This window comes from Papilio xuthus, unplaced genomic scaffold, assembly GCF_000836235.2.
Source record: "Papilio xuthus unplaced genomic scaffold, Pxut_1.1 DF826933.1, whole genome shotgun sequence".
NCBI lineage: Eukaryota > Metazoa > Arthropoda > Insecta > Lepidoptera > Papilionidae > Papilio > Papilio xuthus.
In genome coordinates, this window is record NW_013531716.1 from 2,447,966 (window position 1) to 2,469,832 (window position 21,867).

General features: G+C 33.0%; 4 protein-coding genes across 5 annotated transcripts; 2 read left to right on the top strand and 2 right to left on the bottom strand.

The window, feature by feature from the left end:
• Window positions 1–817: 817 nt before the first annotated feature.
• On the bottom strand, window positions 818–2,198 carry LOC106122218 (CEN-like protein 4). 2 transcript variants are annotated; one of them, XM_013318128.1, is made up of 5 exons: window positions 1,923–2,198; window positions 1,737–1,829; window positions 1,537–1,591; window positions 1,233–1,431; window positions 818–877 (listed from the first exon to the last, which is right to left on the bottom strand). In XM_013318128.1, the coding sequence occupies exons 1-4, from the start codon at window positions 2,157–2,159 to the stop codon at window positions 1,238–1,240; spliced, it is 579 nt and encodes a 192-aa protein (XP_013173582.1). In that variant the 5' UTR covers window positions 2,160–2,198; the 3' UTR covers window positions 818–877; window positions 1,233–1,237. The 2 variants fall into 2 exon arrangements, with proteins under 2 accessions (XP_013173582.1, XP_013173581.1); XM_013318127.1 differs by lacking the exon at window positions 818–877 and having other exon boundaries at window positions 1,167–1,431.
• A 178-nt stretch (window positions 2,199–2,376) lies between these two features.
• Window positions 2,377–3,663, top strand: LOC106122217 (nuclear receptor-binding factor 2). The gene is made up of 2 exons (XM_013318126.1): window positions 2,377–2,583; window positions 2,653–3,663. Exons 1-2 carry the CDS (start codon window positions 2,560–2,562, stop codon window positions 3,427–3,429), a joined length of 801 nt encoding a protein of 266 aa, XP_013173580.1. The 5' UTR covers window positions 2,377–2,559; the 3' UTR covers window positions 3,430–3,663.
• Window positions 3,664–7,235: 3,572 nt separating this feature from the next.
• On the bottom strand, window positions 7,236–11,558 carry LOC106122172 (transmembrane protein 127). Its single transcript, XM_013318071.1, has 5 exons — window positions 11,482–11,558; window positions 11,350–11,400; window positions 10,347–10,598; window positions 8,763–9,062; window positions 7,236–8,145 (listed from the first exon to the last, which is right to left on the bottom strand). Exons 2-5 carry the CDS (start codon window positions 11,372–11,374, stop codon window positions 7,865–7,867), a joined length of 858 nt encoding a protein of 285 aa, XP_013173525.1. The 5' UTR covers window positions 11,375–11,400; window positions 11,482–11,558; the 3' UTR covers window positions 7,236–7,864.
• A 5,143-nt stretch (window positions 11,559–16,701) lies between these two features.
• On the top strand, window positions 16,702–19,918 carry LOC106122029 (uncharacterized). Its single transcript, XM_013317878.1, has 5 exons — window positions 16,702–16,889; window positions 17,757–17,886; window positions 18,363–18,508; window positions 18,727–18,868; window positions 19,226–19,918. The coding sequence occupies exons 1-5, from the start codon at window positions 16,853–16,855 to the stop codon at window positions 19,446–19,448; spliced, it is 678 nt and encodes a 225-aa protein (XP_013173332.1). The 5' UTR covers window positions 16,702–16,852; the 3' UTR covers window positions 19,449–19,918.
• The last annotated feature ends 1,949 nt before the right edge of the window (window positions 19,919–21,867 follow it).

Here is a 21,867-nt window from a genome sequence, read left to right on the forward strand (position 1 = left end):
CGCTGATTTGCACAGATGTAGAACATAGCCTGAAGAATACATATATTATTAATTTATTATAGTTTTTTTTAATTCCAGGTGGACGGAGTGGCAGGCGACAGCTGGTATTTATTAAACGTAATATTTTTTTTGTTATAAAATGCTTATAAACAAGCAACAAAACAACAACTATCTTATTCATTGTCACGTGTCACTTTAACCTTTTCAAAGTTATTTGTTTTGCGACAACGTGATCTCATCGCCCAATTTATTATTCCTTTGAATATTTTGTAATACAACAAAATGCAGTTTCTTTAATAATTATTAGTGGTTAATATTTTAAGTAGAAAGAAGTACATGCTTAGTACTGTATAATATAATGTTAACGTAGGATTTCACTGTTAAAGGACACACAAGAAATATCCTTGCATTTTAAATAGATCGAGTATTATGACAATATCTTTTGGTCAGTGAAATCCGAAGGTTTTGTTTGTAGTATGAAAATTATTAAAAATTGTATGAGTATTCAAACATAACAGTTAACTTATTGTTATTTATTTGGTTATCAATCATTGCTATCTTTTAAAGTTGCTGTCCAACGTATATCTTATGTTTGGAGAGATTTGTGAGTGGGTCTGTAAAATTAGAGCTGTAAACAGTAAAATAGCCCGCAGTTATCTAACGTCAACTGCGGCGAACATAAATCAGATAATAAAACCAGTAGTTAGTGTAAGATGAGAAAATAATTTGTTTAAATAAATTAGGCGCTGTGGTTACGGCGTGGGCCGGCAGGCGGCGTTGCTCGCGTGCGCCGACGCAGCCTACGCTGACACCGCACGCTGCCGGATATTTTCAAGTTTGTTTGTCAGGACCGTTGAAGGTAAACATTGGCGCCAACCTTATTAATTATATTTGTATTTAATTAACATCAATATTTAACAAATTATTCCGACTGTAAAACAAAGTTATCTAACCGCATCTGAATGACTATTAACTCAAAAACTAAAGAATTAAAGTTATGTATATTTTTCATCTATAGATTGCCTAAAGGTGAGACATAGAGATATTAGTTGAAATATAAAATTGTGTAAGAACATCTAGAAATAAATGACTAACGCATTGTTACAGAAAGTAGGTTAAATATCAACTTTAAACTTTGTAGATTGAAATGAAATGATAAAAATATCTTAATTTACGTTATGTATTGCCCTAAAGTCGTTTTCATAATATATCTGAAAATTTAAACAACTAACGCCATCTAGAATTGAGCCCTGAATTGCGTGGCGGCCACAGGTCCACACAGGTTCTTCCCCCGTAGCCAATTTGAAAGCATAAAGCGACTACGAGATGGCGGCACACTCGGTAGGAAATTATTGCCGTCGCCTTGTTCATAGAGTAATGTTATGTAGCGGTGTGGGCCGGTTCCGCGAGGTGGCGCTGGTGGTTTATAACCTGCAAATTAAAAAGCCTTTTTTTTCTTGCAATTGGTAACAAATGTTTTCGGCAAGCAGAGGGTTAATCCGTCTATTTTTAATTTATCGCAAACTAAATATTTACCTCGGTAATCAATGCCAAATGTTTTAATGCTCTCTTTCGCTCTTAGTGCAAGACCCTGAAATATTAGAATGTTTGTATAAAAGTAGACTAATGCTAAAACAGACTTTAAAATTAGTCCAATACTAAAGTTATAAAAGTATAACTTATGATTTATTGCAAATAATCTTGTAAGACTCTGTTATTTTTGCAAAAATACTCACAGGTATGTTAGATTTTAACATATGCAAGAAAAATTCTCCTTCAGTTTGTGGTGGTGCGTCTGGGTCTACCATAATTATTGTATAAAACTTTTTCTGCAAGCAAATGTTGTGTTAACGCTTATAACCCATAATTTAGTGGTTGCTTACAACCTATATAAAAGATATATCGTTTATTGCTACTCATACCGAATCAGCTAATGCGTATTGAAACAACGGCTCGTCACTAAACACTTGTTTAGGAAGAAGAACATCGCAATTGTGATCGTTAACCATCGTTCCTCCTACACTTGTTACGTTGAGTCCAGTTAATCTATCGCATCCCTCAAGCAGGCTCTTAACATCTCCCATTGAACATTGTGGCACCCCTTCACATATAATACTACTTAAACTAAATGTAAGCGTAATAAAGTGCAAACGTTTCATCGTGAAATCGTACTTAGTGCACAAGAAACGAACAGTTAAAACTCACAAAAGAATTGTTTATAAACTCAAACGAATTGTTGATTTAACGGGAATCACTTTATGATAAGACTGTTGTGGCATTTTTATCACTAGATATGGTTTTTTTAAAGTAATGTTAATATTTTATTAAACGAATTTTATTATTTAGTAACACACATGTATATTCAAAAATACAAATACTAAATACTAGTAATCGATTTCAAGATTTTTTCGTATTTTGAGTATTTTATAGTGTGTGTTGTGTCAACTGTCTAGTTTCAACGTCAACATGACAACCAAGTGACATAAGAGATATGTACTGAAAATTTTCTTTTTGTTTATAAGGTTTTGCGAAAAATGTAAACACGGCGTTTAATAAAACATGGAATCACATCCTCTTAACCTGGTACGTATTAATATTTCAATTTTTTTAAACAAAACATAGGTAAAAATAACGAATTATCATTCTTTTCAGGCGCATCAGCAACATCGTCGTGCGGATGCTCATTTAATTAATAATAGATACGACGAAGCGATGCAGTGCCATCACAATGCAGCTGAATTATTACTAGACGCAATGAAGTCAACCACCTCTTCCGCAGCATTGGAATCAATAAGTCTCCAACATAGTTACCATTTAAAACAAAAGGATCTAATCAAGAGCAAGAAAGAACAATATGCTCGCGTCAAAAAAGCTATGGAAAACATCAAATTGTTGAGCCGAGATCCTCATCTCAAACTACAAAGCAATGAGTATTCTAAACTACAAATTGCTATTTATAGAGCCATTAATGAATCAGAAGCATTGCTCCACAAAATGTCAAATGAGGATTTATCCACTGAATCGAGGGTATTCCAAGATCCAGCATATTCTGGTGATGTTACAGATGGCAAAAAAATTGAGAAAACTCAACAAACTATTGTTGAGGAATTGCAAATTCTCAGTCAAAATTTACATTCGCTGGTTGAACAACTGGTACTACAAGTTGAAGTTCTCAAAGATGAAAATACAACGCTTAAGGAACGAGTTAGTTATTTGGAAAAAGAAAGAGTTAAATATTTGAACCTACCATCATCATATTTGAACAGTCAACAAAGTAATTTCTCAACAATATTTGTACCTAAAGATGAGTTGAATGTAGCAACTAATTCAAACAATTCAACTGAATTGAATCAACAAATGAATGCTCTAATCCTGGAGAGAACAAATCAGCAGCCACATTTTGATTTAAGTGCATTCAAAGACCAATAAATACTTTCAATAGATATTAAGTAATAAACCCATATAAGTAATCCAAGACTGCTGCCTATAAACCTATTAAGCAAATACCATTCAATTGACTAGTACTTCTTTATCAAGTTAATATTCCAGTAAGTTTATAATTTGCAAGATTTTGTAGTAACCAGTTTTATTTCATACTGGCAGTTGCTCATGACTTTATCAGTACTGAATAATAAAATCTAGTAATAAATATAGTCAAAGATTTTTCAAATCGTTTTGGAACCCATTGAATGCAAACAACTAAATCTTTCCTCTCTTCAATATTAGTATAGCCTACATGTTATTCTAGAGAACATTAAAATAATTATTGAAGTAGTGGCCTATGATAATAATTTGTTTTTTAGTGCTGTTTTTAGATTCCTAATTTGACAGATTCTAACTTTATGACTCCTTGGCAATGGGATAGCAAGCTGCTATATTGTTTGTATGGCACTATACCACAAGTTTAACATGACAAACTAGTCTTAAAAGCAATATAATCGCAATTTTTACTATAAAAATGTGGATTTCGATAATAAGTGTTACCACAATCGGAACCCACAATTATTTGCAATTAAATATTATTATGGTTAATTATATTCATTTTTATAATAGTAGAGTTCTTGGAATGTAATTCAGACTGACAGTTTTGCTACTCAGGATTTTTGTACTATTGTATTAAACATTTTTATCACTTAATTTGTTTTATTAAATTTTCGAAGTTGTGACTAAGTTCACTGCCGAAGAACTGTTTTTATTTTCTTATAAGAGTAGGTGGCAAAGGAGCAGCGGGAACACCCATGTGTTTATCGACGACCATGGACCATTTTGTAATTACATGAGTTTTTTTTACAGTAATCTTACTATTATAGATGCTAATGTTAAGATGGATGTTTGTTTGAAAGTATCTCCAGAACGGCTGAAGGAATCTCGATGAAATTGGGCAAATATATAGAACATAGACTGGAAGAACACATAGTCTACTAATATTTTTTTTTATTCCGCGCGGCGTCGCGGGCTTCAGCTAGTTTTTAAAATAAAACACCATTTACATTTTTCAAAGATATGTATTATTGCATATTGGTCATACACAAAAATAAAACTATTTTTTTTTCAAATGTAAAAATAAACTTCCCAGTTGCTTCACCTAGGAATAACTATTCTTAAGCCTATGATTTCTATATAGTTAACAATCAATATTCTAGTAACATTAAATTTTTTTTTGGTAACCTGAAATATACCAGAAAAGGTAGATTTCTGTATACAATGAGTTTCGTTTTCAGATCTTTTAAAAGCTCATTTGAAATGAAAAATTATGCGCATTTTATATTATGAAAACCTTATAACACTGCTACAAACAACATTGTTTTAGAATTTTCCTTGATTTAACATATTTTGGTAAAAAAATTAATACATGACAGTTTGGTGAAGTAGAAAACAAAAGCAAAGTATAATCAAAATTATACATCTCCATTCCTAATATATGATTCGGGATTAATCGTGTAACAGTGAGTTTCTAAAACCATAAACCCTGTTTAAAACATATTGGCATCTCAGCTTTGTCAAAGATTATGACAGGGATGACGATATGCTTTATACAGAGATTTAAGTCTCAGAAACCAATGGTAAGTGTAAGATGATTTAATACTATATATCACATTATTATTAAAAACCATGACCAAAGTATAATACAGTAAAAGCATTGATCTTTATTCCACTGGAAAGATTAAAAGCCGAGGTAATTTGTGACTATTTGATTTTGGCGCTGAGTGTTGCGGTGTTGGAAACTCGAACGAACCATAGTAGAATTATTATAATTTTTGACAACTTTGGTTGTCAAAAAGAATCTGAGTAAGAATAATCATACATATGATACTTGTGCGTTCATTAAATAGCTTTACTGGCAACGTATAAATAATTTAGAAATTTAAATTCGCGATCTTACGTATTATTGACGGTATCGACTCCAGTGATGCTTGTATTGACATATATTGCCATCCCATACATTCTCTTTAAAAAAAAGAGACAACAATATGTTTCAATTTTCACTGCAGTCGAAATTTACAGTAAAATCCATTTAAAGAAAAAAACAAGGTTCTATTGTTGTAGATAAAATGGAGGAAGACTTTCTCATGAATTTTCATTCTCTCTCAAGAGAGAAAAAGCACTGTCTCAGTAGCCACAGTTCACATTGCCTGCCACAACTGAACTGCACGAGAAAAAAACAAGGAGTGTCACTTTTTATATGGGACTGACCTTTTATTATATTTACCAGCTTATTTTTTGGGGTAAAGCCATCATAGTCTGCTGTAAATTTGAAATTTACATTTTGTTTGAATGAACATTAAATGATATTAATATACTTTGACACTATAAAGTCGTTTTACTTTAAACTATTGAAATTCTTCGTTTTTATCTTCACCTAAATAGAAATCAAATAATAAGAAATTGTCCTAGCCTCTTAAAATTTTATAAGGATAATTCAAACTTAACCAATATGTTGATATCATTTCAAATATAGAATTATATTTTTATAGCATACATTGTTTGACACAAATAGGCACTAAAATGGCAAATCACCACAAAACATTCAATTCAAAACTCACAACCATAATATACATAAAAATAATATTTCTATAGATTACATATTAATGTTATAGCTAGATGAGTTAGTCCATCTAATACCCAAGGTCTATTCCCCCGAAGGGGTTTAAGTTGACTAAGTATACCCCCTATGAAAAATGTAACATACTGTATGTCTGCAATAATTAGTACTATGAGTAAGAAAAGTGTTTAAAAATCCATAGTACGACAAATAACTTTTCTACGTTCATATGGAGTGAATCTATGTAATAATAATTGTCGACGCGATTGTACAAACCTACAAAGGATGTTAGAATTTTCACGAGGGGAATACTTGGTCATTCATTACCCATTTAGGTTAAATTTAATGGAGAATAGAAGGATTAACCCAAGTGGATTACTTTGACAATAATATACTATAATACCGTTAACTAATTATAATATAGTCCATTACTTTTAGTACCATGCTAAATATAAAAAAACCTAAAACACATTGATGAGAAAAAAAAATAGCTTCTTTGAACTTTACACATGCCTCGATTTGTGATTCGTATGTTTTTATTGCGTAAAAATTGGTACAAAATCATTTTAAATTATTTATATTTTTCAATGATTTTTCTAGCAATGGAAATGGATAGTTAGGATTTTATTTCAATATATATGTTTTGTTATCTTAGATATTATTATTTGTTAAATTGTTTATAACCTCAACAGACTTATATCGACTTTGCAACAAAACACAGCTTTTTGATACAGAGGTTCATAATTAATTTTGTGCAAATGTTAATTGTTTTAGTATGAGAAAGTTAACCAAACCTTTAAACTATTATCACATTAGTTTATCAATACAGATGTTTATTCTCTTAGTTATTTTGCAATTTAAATTATCGACTTTGTGATATGCTAAATATTTAAGGCAATAATATTAAATTATCTTAACTTAAAATACAGTTTAAAATACAAAACATTAAAAATTGCTTAAATAGGTATATACTAGTAACGGACATTTCAACAAAGTGATCCTATAAGGGTTCCGTTTTTTTCCTTTCGAGATACGGAACCTTAAAAATGATGTAAAAAAAAGGCTGATTTTTTTATGCCACTTATTTGACGTAATTTATAATGGGATGGTATTTTATAAGAATGTATTTTTACATGCTCATATTTAACGCATTAAAAACATTCTTGTATAAAAATGTCTTTTTTATAGTTTCTTTGGATGGTAGAAAATTTATGGTGTTACTTGGCTTAAAATCAAGGTGAATAATTAGTTTGATCCCTTTGTTATAATTATTTTATGGATTGTCTGGTAATGCCTAATTTTGGCCTTGTTCCACTACTTCTACCCACAGTTTCCTTGTAAAGAACGGGAGATGAATTTGACAGAGGACACGCAAAGGAAGAAGAATCTCTTATTGTTCGTCTTCAAATGCGGATGTCTAAGGGTACCGGCCTTTTCGCTATTTTAGCGAATTTAATGTTTGCTGAGTTAATTTTTTGTGCAGTTTTATCAGATTACCGATTTGGAAATCTCGTTGACTTTTATAAATTATAAAAGTGTTTGTGATTGTTAAATATTTTTTAACCTTAGTTATTTAGGAGCATTTAGTTAAACATGACACTAAATTAAAAAAATATTCGAATTATCGTGTACCAATTGGTGTCACATAGAGATTTTGTCACAAGCCTTAAAATTTAATTAGTAAACGACTAACATACAGTTAAACCCGAATAAAACGACATCAAAGGGATTGACGACATTCCGGAATAGCCTAGGACGTTATAACCGGTATACCGTTTCCACTAATGTTGTATTAAACGGTTCTTACTGTAATTAAAAAGCCTAAGGCGTGTAAGGCGGCGGTGGGGGTAAAATGGAAAGATCATCAAAAGGGAAGTATTGCTGTGTGCCGAGTACTGGTGGGGCAAAGTTTGAGGGCAATGTGGATATATAGTCGGCAGTAGGCGTGTAGGGGGGCAGCGTGGGCACCGCCGGTGTAGGTCCCACGCTGTGGGCCTCGTACCCATCCCAGTCTTCCATCAAGTTCCGCCTTTGCAGATCTTCATCATTAGACAATGGTGCTCCCCACAAATTAGCGGCAGACGCTAACAAAGCGAGAGCTCCTGCAAATATTAATACAACTCATAAAAATTTATACCTAAATATTTTTAATATGGAAATTAGTCGTGGAATTTAAAATATGAATAAAATTGGAGTCTCTGTATCGAAAAAAATATTCCGCAAACCGTGTGCCACTCATCCTGATGAAGGGCCCCCGATGGGCTCGAAACTAGTCGGTGCCGCCACCGGACGTATATACGTGAGTGTTTAGCCGTGTTTATATATCAGTTTATTCCGCAAACATAATGTGTTGCGTTGCTTTTAACGAAATTCCAATATATTTTATATTTGTCTGTATGTCTGTCCGCAAATATGTGTTTCCGTGTAATCTCTAAAAGGCTTGGACCTATTTTTAAGGAACTTTTAGGAAAGGTAGCTTATTTGTTCAGGAGTAACTTAAGCTTTTTGATTACGCGCTAACGAAGCTATGATCAACAACTAATCATGAGCTAATCATCATCATCAGCCCACTATCCGTCCCAACTGAGTAGCTCGGAGCTTTCCGTAAGTAGGGGGTGTCAAGACCATAGACAATCAAGCTGGCCCAGTGCGAGTTAGTTGATAGTTAGTTACTGTTTAATTAAAGTAAAATTATAAATAAATTAATTTAGACTCATACCTGCTCCTGTTATTGTGTAGAATCCATACTCGTAGTCGACTTGTATTGTGTTTGGGTCGCTATTGTTGACGTTACCGAGCACAACTGTTGTGTAGTAGCACACGCCAACAATGGCGATTACCCAAAACACACACATTATGCTCGGTATGGCGTTCCGTCGCAGAATTTTTATAGCTTTGCTATTGAGACTTGTTAGATTGATGAGTACACCGATACATGAGCACAACAACACCATAAAACACAGTAATATTAACACCCTCATTAGTGTTATTATCTCCGGAGTCGTACACGGTGGTAGACCTTGAAAAAATAATAATTACAATTGATTACTTCAATGTTACAATTCAAAATCTAATCGTCAGTTTTCTTTGAGGAAACGCATACCACAAACATGTCGTTCTTTCTATAATGAGGGAAATGAGAGGAATCTAATCTATACTGTCACAAAATTTAGTAAATTTCAAGATATTTGCTGAACGTTTTTGCAATTTTTCTCACATTTTTTCATATAATTTAATATGAAACTTATATGTCCGATAAGAATATAAAATAGAATAATAGGTACATGCCATAGAGACTTACATCTTACTAATATTATAAATGCGAATGTTTAGATAGATGGATGGATGTTTGTTTGAAGGTATCAGAACGCCTCAACGGATTTTGATGAAATTTGGCACAGATGTAAACCATATTCTAGTAGAACACGTAGGCTACTAAAAAATTTTTTTTAATTCGCGGGGAAGGTCGACAGCTAGTTTATTATTAAAGTAAAATAGACCAAATATTCGTATCATAATTTTAATTAACCTATATTTCGGGGCCGCACCCTAAGCCGTTATTCTATTTACGCGTAAAACACCATTACATTAGAAAATAGCATCACACTTATGTAATTAATTAAAAGTGACATCATATCATTATAATGATGACAATTCATTGTGTTATATTTTATGTCATCATATAGCTTTCACATTCTAACTAATTGGTGATTTAATAATGACATAATGTGTAAAATATACATGCCAAGGCCAAGGTAAAATAGTTTATCAGAAGTAAAAAATGAACTATGATTTTACACATAAAAGAGAAAATAACATTAATTCTCATGAAAAATAAAAGTAGATAATTAATTTCTATTAATTACACATAAGTACTTCTAAAGTAAATTACACATCATGTGTGTACAAATCTCAAATACAGTTGAACCTGGATAAATGAGAAACTTCTTTATGCCAGTCATTTTCTAGTCTCGACAGACAACCTACATAATCAAGAAACTCGAGTTAGAGAGAAACTGCTATACATCAGACAAATATCACAGTCCCTTGAGCTCTCGCTTCTGCAGGACAATCTCACTTATGTTATCCAATTGTAATACTATACTGATATGGCTCGCAGCATATATTTGTGACAACTGCAGATAAATTATTAAAACCCTAACACTGACCACTTTTAAACTTAAACCACATTAAAAGCACTTTAAGCATAACTGTATTATTGTAAGGCACTAGTTTTTCGCCAAACAAATTAGATATCCAAGTGATATCTTAAGTAGTCATTTTAAGAAAAACATTTACTTACCATTGAAATCAGATCTATTGATTGGATCATATTCTTTATTCTGATGTAGTGTCAGCTGATCATTATCATCATCATCATCATCAAATGTAAAGAATTGTGCGGGTGAGAGGCTCTGTGTACAATGCAGACCTTTAATCCTAAACCAACTGGGTTGTACTAGAGCTGCGCACGTCAACAAGAATGTAATCACATTGAAGAATGCCGCAATCTTGTTTAACTCCTTATCCTTAAAGGGCAATTGTATTTTGAGACCTAGAACAAGATATATATTTTTTTAACCTATAAACAGGCAAAAACAAAACATTAAAATGGAAACATTATAAACTATACAAGGAGTTTTTTATAATAAATAATAATAATATATTTAATTTAGTGCATAATTATTTGAGGTATAACTTTTTTTTTATTTACAAATGTGCCATAATTTAAATGCAACAATAAATAAATAAACACTTAAATTTGCAACATAAAGAGTCAGCAAATCTTGAATATTCAGCATGATGCTGCTAGGATGCACACCTCTCTCGCTATTTCAAAGTCTATACATATTTTATGCATATTTCATCAGCTCATACATACCAGAGGGGTTTTCATAAAACAATATGAAGGATACAATAAAATAGCATCTATGACATAAAGTTTGCAGTTAATTGTTATGTGGTGACTGCAATTAATTTCTAAAAATAGACTACTATCACAGTGGTGGCACCTCCGAGGGAGCCCTGCCTCATAACTTACAGTAATACACAATGCATATATTTCGTGTTATAGTTATTACTTCGTATATCTCTATAGTCTTATACAACAATGTTATCAACATGCATAACAGGTAGAGAAACTCAACTAGAAAGTGTTTTTTATATCACAATCAGAGATTTTGTAAGATACATAAAAATTTATAGACTTTTAAGTATATATAAAAGTCAATTTAAAACTTTTTTAAGGCATGTTACAGTCACATTGATATTTATTTAATATTTTCCCGCAAGGTTCGACGTCATACCTCTAATCCATGTCAGACATCCCATAGTGTTGGTGACACAAATGTTTTCAACTGAAATACAAGACACTCATATGATAAAATAATAAAACAAATTAGGAAAAGTAATTACACTGAAAACAAAACTTAACACACAACATATATCCTATTCTGTGACTGAAATATATTATTTTGACATTTGTTTGCATTTGACAGAATTGAAAAATATGAAGTGTGTAATCAAAATTTATCACATGATTGGTGGGAGTTTAGATCTACTTCCTCTTTTACTCTTATATCAGTTTGTCCAGGTAAAAGTGAGATGCATACTACAAACATATCGTATTATGAGATTCTTTATTCCTTTTAACGCAGTTATCTTAATGAATTCCTGATAAATATAGTTAAAACATGAATCTTAAAAATATAAGTAGTAGTATTAAGTATTTCGCCTGCTTTCATCAAAGAAAATTACAAAAGTAAAGTACTTTAACAAAAATTGCTGTATGAAAGTGACTTAAAAATTGTTCATGTTCATTTGATGAAATAAAATATCCAATGAATAAGTATGAGATAATGATTGGTTTTATCCCATGTAACTGCCGTAGTAATCCTATTTCTATTTAGCGGTTACACAGCGACAACGAAAAACTAGTCTTGTTTTCTATTTCTTATTTCCATCAATTTTCACCAAATTTACAATGTCACCACAGCGACATCTAGTAGACTACAGTAATACTGACATTTGGCAAGTTCTATGTAAAAATATAGTCAAATAACCTTATCTGGGCGTACAGACAGCTATAGAGGGCACTAGTGAGCTGTCATAATTTAGTTTGACTATGCCCACCGTACCTCAATACTTTGTCGATCTACAGTATTTATTTGTTTTTTATTGGCACTAATAGATTTTGGAATATTTAATGTTAGTCATTGTTATCCTAGTACTTGTAGTATATTTATTGTTTTTTTTTTAAATAATAATTCCAATGGGTATCCTGCCCCAGCATAAAACTTTCCATTATGACAAACCAAAACAAGGCTGGTGAATTGAAATACTATAGAAAATCAATAAACTTTGTATTTGCAGCTATGTCCATACTCGTCTGTGTAGTGGGGATTATAACTTTCATTTGTTTTGTGAAAACAGTTCTATTAAAATATAATAGAGCTATTACTCAACATAATCCTCACTCCACAAAGCAATTCTACGGAATAAAAGCGAATATTCTTTCAATTACGGCTTCTATCTAGAATATCCTTAGCGCGTCGCATGAATTAAAAAAAAATTAAACGGCACAGATACTTTTTAACATAAATATTCAATTATTTATACAAACGTATTTGTAATTGGAAGACGTCTTGGATAATTGTAATAATTTATTAGTGCGAAATATTTTAAAGTGATTAATTGCGATCGTAACAATTGCTGAAATAGATTTATTACAACCAAGGCTGAATGAAAACCTCGCTCGCAAAAACATGATATACCGCTCGTTATCGAGTAAGCGTTGTCATCGTTTGCAACGAAACATCGTACATTTATTTTACACTAATATCCGCAGCTTCGTTACCATAAAACTTTAACGTACAAAATTTAAAGGCAGATTGAAAAATACAATGAAAATGTTAGTCGATGAGGTTAAGTTACCTTATTAATAAGAAGTATAATTTTCCTGTTTTTACCACCAGGATTACGATTAGAAATTAGGAAAAATACGGATCCGCAATGTAAGAGTAGTTATGTAAATTTAAAACATCGAATGAAATAGTAAAAAAGATTGTGATATAGCACATTTAGTGCTTCAACAATACGCTATGAATTATGTATCAAGCCTTAGAATTTCTAACATCATTATTCAATCCTTTTTGATCGCACAATGATGCTAGCTTTTATTGTAACAAACGTGAGCTAAGATATTTTCTTTTGTACTTTTGTTAGAAACTAAAATATATTTTTTTAGGCAAAGAGTTCGGAACCTAACCGTATCAAATGTGTTGGACAGACAGATTGGAAATATGTCTAAGCGTAATTAGCGACATTACGTTAGAGGGAGCCAATAAAAAGTAAAAAGTTATTGGCACATAGTGCCGCCGTGAGGTTTTATTTCTTTCTTTTATCGAGTAGTGTTTTGTTATTTTTCAGTGCAAAAAAGAGTGACAATGAGCAGAGAATAGTGTTGTCTTAAATTACTTATATTCGTTAAATCGTAGTGTGTATATATGTTTTGTAAAGTTAGAATTATAATTTCTTAATAAACATTTAAGTGAAGAGTATGATGCTTTTATTTTGAACAAATATTTGAAGGTTTTTTTCTCTATTGTATAGTTCTGTATCTTTGCAATTGAGAGCACGTCCCATATTATGCTTTTATTATGCTAGAAAGAAAACACAACACTGTGCTGGTTTACCGGCACATCACTAGTGTTATGGAGATGTCGACGCTTGTGTCCCCTCACTAATAGAATTTGACGCTTGACTTAGTAACGAAAGCGCGCCATTTGCGCCAAATGATTCTAACTAATAATGTCTAAAAAATATTACGTGGCAAACGAGCAAGCGACCACCTCCATTCACCGAAAGAACAAAGCGAGCGCAACTCATAGACATCCGCACAGAAGGACTCACAGAAAGATTATATATCTTCTTCCTATGCTTTCCCTTCTCCGTCAAATGCACTTTCTCTTCCCTTCCTATAAGGATAAAAGTAAATGGTTTGAAGGGAAGCGACTAAACACCTAAAAAAGAAATAATTGGACTCATTTTTTTTTCAATAATTTGTAATAACTTTAATTTTAGTTATAGCGAGACACTAGTGGGGAAATTACTTGCCTAATTAGTTGGAGACGTCACTAATTAATTTTCATTTTCCACGAAACATTCTACCTAATAAGCATCTGTTGAATACTCGAATAGAATATAATAATAACATCATTATGTCCAGATTGCCGAATTTATATTTAACTTCTAACACTTTTCTATAAACTGACACGAAATAATAGAAATGACTGCTTGGCTTATATTTACCTCTAAAAACAGTAACATTCATTTTGCACAGAATTTTCATTCATTTGTATTCACATACTTGGAATTGATATAGAGGTTTCCGGCTTTACACGGACTGAAGTTATGACGGTTTGAAAATTTAATAAAAAGCTGCAAATACAGGTTCAACTTAAGGTAACATATTCAAAGTTTATACGTTTGGGTTTGTTTTCCTCGTTCGGATTTCTAATCAGGGGTAGTTTACTTCTTCTTTTAACCATATGACGCCCACTGTTGGAAATTGGCCTTCTCCAAAAATCGCCACGATGATCGGTCTCTTGACAGTCCCGGAATCTTGACCAGATCAGTCCATAGGTCCATCGGTCCATCTTGCGGGAGGCCTGCCTACGCTGCGTCGATCTGTTCGTGGCCCCCATTTCGGTTTTACTTAAAACGTGACAATAGATTATTTACTAATATAAAATCTTTAGCGCATATTAATTGCAATATAAGATGCATATTTTTGTATAGAGATGTATGGAGGAGTAGCATATACTATGCCGACCCTCTATAGGGATAACGGCAGCTTGATGATGATTATGAGATATATGTAGCATATTTATGTAGAGAGGTAACATAGTCGGTTGGACCTAATATTTTTTTGGAGATTTAATTCTACTATATGCTTTTATCGGCATTGTTTACAAAATTCTAACTAAAAAATCACTGTAACTTTTAACAAGCAAAGAAAAAACCTTCTTAACGAATTTACTTAGTAGTTACTAGTTATGTTAAGTTATTTGTTTAATAGAATAGAAAGTAAAGATTAAAAGAAGTTGGGAACAAACTTTTTTAGATGACGAACTAAATGAAGTGTTAATTATGAAAATTCACAAAATATTCAACTATTACTAAAAATTCCAAAATTTGTATGCCTGGATTCTTGTTATTATGTAACGACTGAAATCCGCAAATGGAATACAGGCTGAAATAGCGCGTAGACTAATTAAGTTTGTTTTCTAATTCCGCTCAGACGAAGTCACGTGCGTCAGCTAGTCTTTTAATAAGAATTATATTCGTAACGTTTCTATCACGTTAAGGAATTCTAATTAAAATATACGTACGTGTTAATACTTTAAAGCATTTAGTTTGTAGTAATCTAAATTTCCTTTGATAATATAAATATGCTTATACGTTGGTAATTTGACAATAAATAATTTATTATTTATTGTCAATACGTCATACATTTTGACTTTTCCTTTAGTCATAACGCCAGAATGGATGTTCTGATTAAGATTGTGATTGGATTGGCCTTGTTGATGCCGATTTCATTTTACGTCTTACTAACAAAGTAATCTAAATTCATGTCAGATTTAATTTACATATTGTGGTGAGAGTAACGAATTTGATTTCAAACTACAAGATCGTAACGAAGAGCAATCTACAAATCTACTGGAACCATTGACCTCTATATTCCACTTGAGATGTTTTGGACCTATTTGATTTTCCCTATCTTGACGCTGACGAAAGCGGTTGACAGTGGCGTTCAAAACTAAAACGAATAATCCAGACCCAGTTAGTCGACGGTAATTTCAACTGGCGGTTTTAAGGAGGAATTAAGTAAAGCTGACATTGCCGAGTAAGGACCTGTCACCTGTAACCTGTGACTAGTAACAGCTAGCTTTTGGAGGTAAATGCTTTGTTTATATGTAATTTTAAAGCGAGGGAATTTAAAGTACCTTTGAACCAGAGATTACCAATTGCCACACTCACAGGTATTATATTAAATTGTCATTAAGGGAAAACTACTTGGTACATATTTGGTATGAGAAATCTACTGAATGGAGTGTGAAGGGATTAAAAATGATCCCTAAAACATATGTCGTCTGTCGCGGTTTTCATTTCGGAGACTACGCGGCCTCTTATCGCTATTAGTGACCGTCGTTGAGTTTTATTCATTGTAGGCAGGATATAATCTATCTCTCAACCTTACTGAGATTACAATGCGTTGGATATTCTTTCACGTAAGGAAATACATGGATTCCTTTAGAACCATAACCAGACTTTGAGTGTGCAGGTTAGACTTGGTCGTAGTATATATCCTCATAATATTGGCCCAGAAATCTATGGTCTTCCATTTGCACATAAAAATAAAAGTGTCTTTTTGTTTTTTTTTTTTTAAATATAATATTTTTATAACAAATAGATAAGAAGTATCGTGTATGTGAACCAAAAATTAAACGTAAATATTATTGTCTTGTAGTTAACATATACTGTTCAAGTACTCGAATCCTAAATATAAACAGCAAATCGCCAAAGATTTTACAGTAAAATCTCCGACAGTAGTCCCAGTCTCCGCCTCATATCTCATCTAGTCAGTTACGGGATCTCACACAAGACGCACGTACCGTCCGATTGTAAACTTCTGACGATTTCACGACGAAGTTTAAAACAAAAAGGTTTTTAAAGACCAGTTCGATATTCAAAAAGTGTTGTGGTTTTGTAATAGTAAAAGTGTAATATAATATAATTATTGTAAACATGACAACATTGTTTTTTGTTTTGTTATTGATAACAAGTAAGTTTAAGGTAGTTTTAATCCTAAGATTCAGCACCGGAACATATAAACAAAAATTATACTTTTATCGCTTCCATTGTCTTAAAAAAAAACAGAGGCAGTAAAAACGTTTTGTACAGGGAAACGCTGACAGTACGTTGTTTTCCTGAAAATACCTTTTATTTATCAAAGGATTTATATTTTAAATGATAAAAATAAAATGATATTATTCATCTTTTTATATGATTTAATAGAGAGACAATACACATTAATTGCAGAAACATAATAAGCAATAAAAGTATTTAACTACAACAAATAATATTCGATGAAGCTACTTCCATACATTTCTATCAGCTGACATATCTTGTTTTTCTTACGTATATCTTCTTTGCAATAAATTTAATTTAATTTAACAAAGTCGCCAAGAGTTGTCAGTCTGTTTTTGAATTAGAAGTTCCGTACGTATTTCAGTTAAATAAAGGTCGTATTTAATCAAACCTAACTCCGTATGATCCAGCGTATTTGATTCGATTGAAATTATGCGGAGCAACAACTTCAGAAAACATTTTAAATGTAATCCACCAGCTCATTTTTCTTTTATACTTTATTAATATAGAGTTAATAATTAAATTATTATCTATCATTGGATAATAGTTGTATTTCTTTGTTTTTGTCGTCACCTAATGGCTCGTAGCTTGTCCAAGTCAATGGTAAGGGTAGTCAACCACGCTGACTCAATGCGAATTGATTGACTTCATACACATCTTTAAATTTCTCTATCGAAATGTACAAGGATACATCACGATGTTTTCCAGTACCGTACCCAACGGATATATATACGTAGTAGAACAGAAACTATGTTATTAAGTCATATATTGCATGGTTTAGGTAGTTCTGGAGCAGATTTGCCTGAAGAAGAAAGCTGTGATTCAAGCCAGCTGAAGGTTTGCGTAGACAGTATACCACGAACACGAGTTGGTCTACCGCGTAATAAAGAAGAGCTAGATGCGCACTGTTTGTAAGTTATTAGCTATGGGTTATCGACACATTTGTATAAAAACTTGCTTCACAGCAAAATGTTTTCATACAAGTGTACTTATTACACTTGTATGATAACAAGTGGAATTTTACAGTATTATTTTCTACTATGATTCCCTTTGCTACATTGCTTTCAATCATAGCGTATGCAAACATAATAATATTTTCGTAGAAGTTGATGTTAAATGCCTTTATGTGGAAAGGACATTAAGATTTACAATAAAAGATGGCCAAAAACAAAATAGCAGATAAAATATTTTTGCGCAACCCATCAATATGGTATCAAGTGATAGGAGTTTTTCAGTAGAATACTATGAATAAATTTAATCTGTAACATGGTTGGACTATGGTTACATCAAATAGCGAAGTACAAAAAGTTGATGTGTAGAATTAGTATATTCAAAGATTTTGTTTTAAACTCCTGTTAACTAAGTGTTTAGTATAATATATTTTCAGGGCATACAATATCGGCATGTCGTGCATGGACGAGTGGATGAAGCGTTGCCTGCCAACAGACGGTCAGAAAATCATACAGCGACAGATAGCTGGTGCGCAGATTCTCATGCGCTATCTCTGCTCAAATGGAACTGCTGTGAGAAAAGGTCAGTCCTACTTTATTACGATAATAATGTAAAACTTTCGTTGAACTAACAACCATAGTTAATATGACCTAATATGCGCTGGTCATACTTAATTATTGCCAGTTTTAATGTTATGTCATAATCATTTTCTGTTTTATGTTTATGTAAACTGAAAATTCTGAGTATAAAGTATTAATATAGCCATATTATTAGGTGTATTCTATTGTACTGGTGTGTAGAGTACCTGCGAGAGCCAGCGTGCCTGGCAATGGTGTCAGCCGATTGGTCGGGCTGTGTGGACGATCTGCAAATGGCTGTCAGAGATATCGCAGAGCGCTCTCAGCAAATTGTTTACTTCAACAGAAACTCAGAATTTTGCTGGTAAGAAAGTACCAGGAATTTACTGTATCTAATGTTTGCTTACATCTCTTTGGCACTGCGCAGCGCTTATTTATTTTAAGTTTATTTATAGTATATTTTTAGCTAATAGAGAGAATTTAGCGCTAACTTGTAATCTAGAATCTCACCAATTTCTTTTTTCACATAGGTTTTTCACATTTTAATTTTCGAATTCATTCGACGTTTTCACGGTAAAGGAGAACATTGTGATGGAACCTGCACAATTAACGAATTTAGTCCAACACTTTGATCAACGTGGTCGACTAAGAGAACAAGTTTCTTAGTGGGCACGTATATTCGGTGACGTCGAATATTAAATAAGGACATTGTTGTGTGCAGCGCCCGTGACGAGTTCCTGGCGTGCGTGTCGCGCGCGGCGCGGGCGTGCTCAGCCAGGGCGGGCACCGTGCTTCGTCGTATCGCGTGGGTGCTGGCACAGGATGTCGCGGCGTGCAGCAACGAACCGCGCGCGCATTGTGCCGCCCCTCAGACGCCGCCAGCACGCCTCACTGCACCCCTGCTCACCGCGCTATACGCACTGCTCTTCCCGCCTCTACAATAGATGAGCCGTGCTATGAAAGCGTCTGGCACTTAGTACGTTTTGATGTTTACGTTAAATAAGTTCATTCGGTTCATTTCATGCAGTAGATGTTCTTTGTCTGGCCATAGTTCTCTCGAAGAATCCAGGCCATATGAAGGATCTGAGCGCCTGGTGGACGACGAAATATCGTCAATGTATCCAAAAGTGATGGGGCAAACAATACAGAGGATCGTCATCTCATAAAAGGGATATACGCACTTTGTGATCCCAACTGTAGGTCTGCGTCTGCTAAGAACCGCGTGGATTGTGTTCTTTTTGCTCTTGCCACGTGCATGCAGAAGCAATTTTGATCGTTACTATATTTTGTTGGAGGCCAACGTATGCTATTCAGGTAGAAGCGGTTTAATAATGTATTTAAATAAGGACAACGATGTCTTTAAAGAAGACATAAATTTTTTAATTAAATGTAAAGATGGATGTAATAAATAATTAAGGACATCCTGGTCTTTTATTCAAAAGAAGCCATTCCGCGCGGAAATAATTTTGATTCAATAAACAGTTCTTTTAAGTATATAATAAAGGTTAACGCGCATTTGTCCACTCCTCGTCCACTTGGCGGGCGCGGTTTACTCGTCGCCGCCTCGAAGTCATATATATATTGTTACCAAAACTTTCCGTAAAGCGGTAGGCGATGCCTCGGTGTCGTATCGTCTGGACGATCAACAGTTGGGTTGATGGCGAATATGACGTAACGTTTTGCTAATTTTATATTTTAATCTCTCGCAATCGGACACGACATGTGTGACGTGCCGGGTGGGCGATGAGTTGACAAATCCACGTTAACCTTAAAGGCGGGTTCAATTGTTTGTAAATGTTGGGTACCCATTACTGATTAAAATTAATAAGTTGAAAAATATGTAGGTAATCATATTAATATAGCTAAGTTGCTCACAAGTGAAAAGTCTGCTTATCATTAAGGATAATGGAGGACTTTAATAGGGTAGGGAAAGGCGAGGGTGGGGACATTAAAGCGGCTTCAGCCATAAAACCACTTTAGATTGTAATGGTATGAAAAACAACACCATTTTACTTATATTTTAGCCGTTTAAATTATTTTGCTTAATATTTAAACTCATTTATTATGTAAGTATATATTTTACTTGTAGTGTTCCTACTTTTGTGCCATTATTATCTGAAATGACCACATCTGAAATGACAACTTTTAAAATTGCTACAAGAATGATAGGTAATGTAATTATATGTTTTTAAAATTTTGAACACATTTAATAACATAATATTTGTGGCTTTAGTGCAATAATTTAACTAATAATGCGATCCTGTAATTTCTGGAAAATTAATTTCAGGCTACGAGTTTTCCGGAATATTAATTTCAAAGTGTAATTTATATTTCATATTTACATCAAAGGGAATATTTTAACTGAAATTGAATAGGGTATGCTTCGATGGGTTGGACACGTGGAAAGCAGGAATGAAGAAACACAAAGCCAAAGTCATAGTGAGTGGCATTGTTGGTCTAAGCCGATTAAGATGGAATTTCCCAACCAGGTAGTGGAAATTCACAAGGGCAGTTAAGAGTACTAGAAACTGGCGAGCATGTAACGATATATGAATGGGAAAGAAGCGACAGAGGTTTGCCATTTTAATAGAAATCTGTAATTCCTGCCTACCCTTATGGGTTAGGGGCGTGAATTATATTTGTACTTGATGGATGCATCATAGATTATTTATTGTTACCAGTAAAATTTTGCACAAAATCGTGCATTTAAAATGATTTGTGATTTCAATTTGAATCAGTCGCGTTCTACTTCTAATTTTGGAACATTTCCAACAGATTTACGTGATTGTTCACGTTGTGGTTACATTTTACAATTTACAGAAAAGGATATTACTTAGGAAATGATTATCAGGTGTAATTGAATTATTGATAGATCAATCTGTTCAAAACTTTTAATAAAAACCAAAACATAGCCAATAAACTATCGTCATCCTTAGACAATTTACCTAATTAATTAGCTTCCTTAATATAGGTTTTTAATTGTATGTAAAAAAATAATCCTATTTACAGCGTTATAACATAATGAAACGGATGAATGACCTTATGGATTCCGGGAACATGATTTACGTAAAAACACATTTGAACAACATTCACTGCCGACGAAATAAACTTAAATGACTCTTGATACAAGCTATTTATATTTTATTGTTTAATTTCAAATGATCTTAATTAGTAGAGATGTCTTTTTAATTTGAGGGAAATGACTACGAATATACGTCATTGCCGGATTATTTATGATTAAAAACCTCACATTATTCCTCTTAGCTTCACCGAAGACTTAGCCAAGAATTATATAGTCACCTTGTCATGATGCACCACCATCATGACAAGGTGACAACCCTATCGATCAGACAACAACGATGC

Coding starts and splice junctions, on each gene's coding strand:
- LOC106122172 (XM_013318071.1), bottom strand. CDS start 11,374: ATGGGATGTCTGACATGGATTAGAG. Junction 10,599..11,349: donor ATGTCTGACATGGATTAGAG/GTATGACGTCGA, acceptor ATCTTGTTCTAG/GTCTCAAAATACAATTGCCC. Junction 9,063..10,346: donor CAATAGATCTGATTTCAATG/GTAAGTAAATGT, acceptor TATTTTTTCAAG/GTCTACCACCGTGTACGACT.
- LOC106122217 (XM_013318126.1), top strand. CDS start 2,560: ATGGAATCACATCCTCTTAACCTG. Junction 2,584..2,652: donor AATCACATCCTCTTAACCTG/GTACGTATTAAT, acceptor CATTCTTTTCAG/GCGCATCAGCAACATCGTCG.
- LOC106122218 (XM_013318128.1), bottom strand. CDS start 2,159: ATGAAACGTTTGCACTTTATTACGCTTACATTTAGTTTAAGTAGTATT. Junction 1,830..1,922: donor AATACGCATTAGCTGATTCG/GTATGAGTAGCA, acceptor ATTTGCTTGCAG/AAAAAGTTTTATACAATAAT. Junction 1,432..1,536: donor ATTTGGCATTGATTACCGAG/GTAAATATTTAG, acceptor TTTAATTTGCAG/GTTATAAACCACCAGCGCCA.
- LOC106122029 (XM_013317878.1), top strand. CDS start 16,853: ATGACAACATTGTTTTTTGTTTTGTTATTGATAACAA. Junction 16,890..17,756: donor TGTTTTGTTATTGATAACAA/GTAAGTTTAAGG, acceptor TGCATGGTTTAG/GTAGTTCTGGAGCAGATTTG. Junction 17,887..18,362: donor GAGCTAGATGCGCACTGTTT/GTAAGTTATTAG, acceptor ATATATTTTCAG/GGCATACAATATCGGCATGT.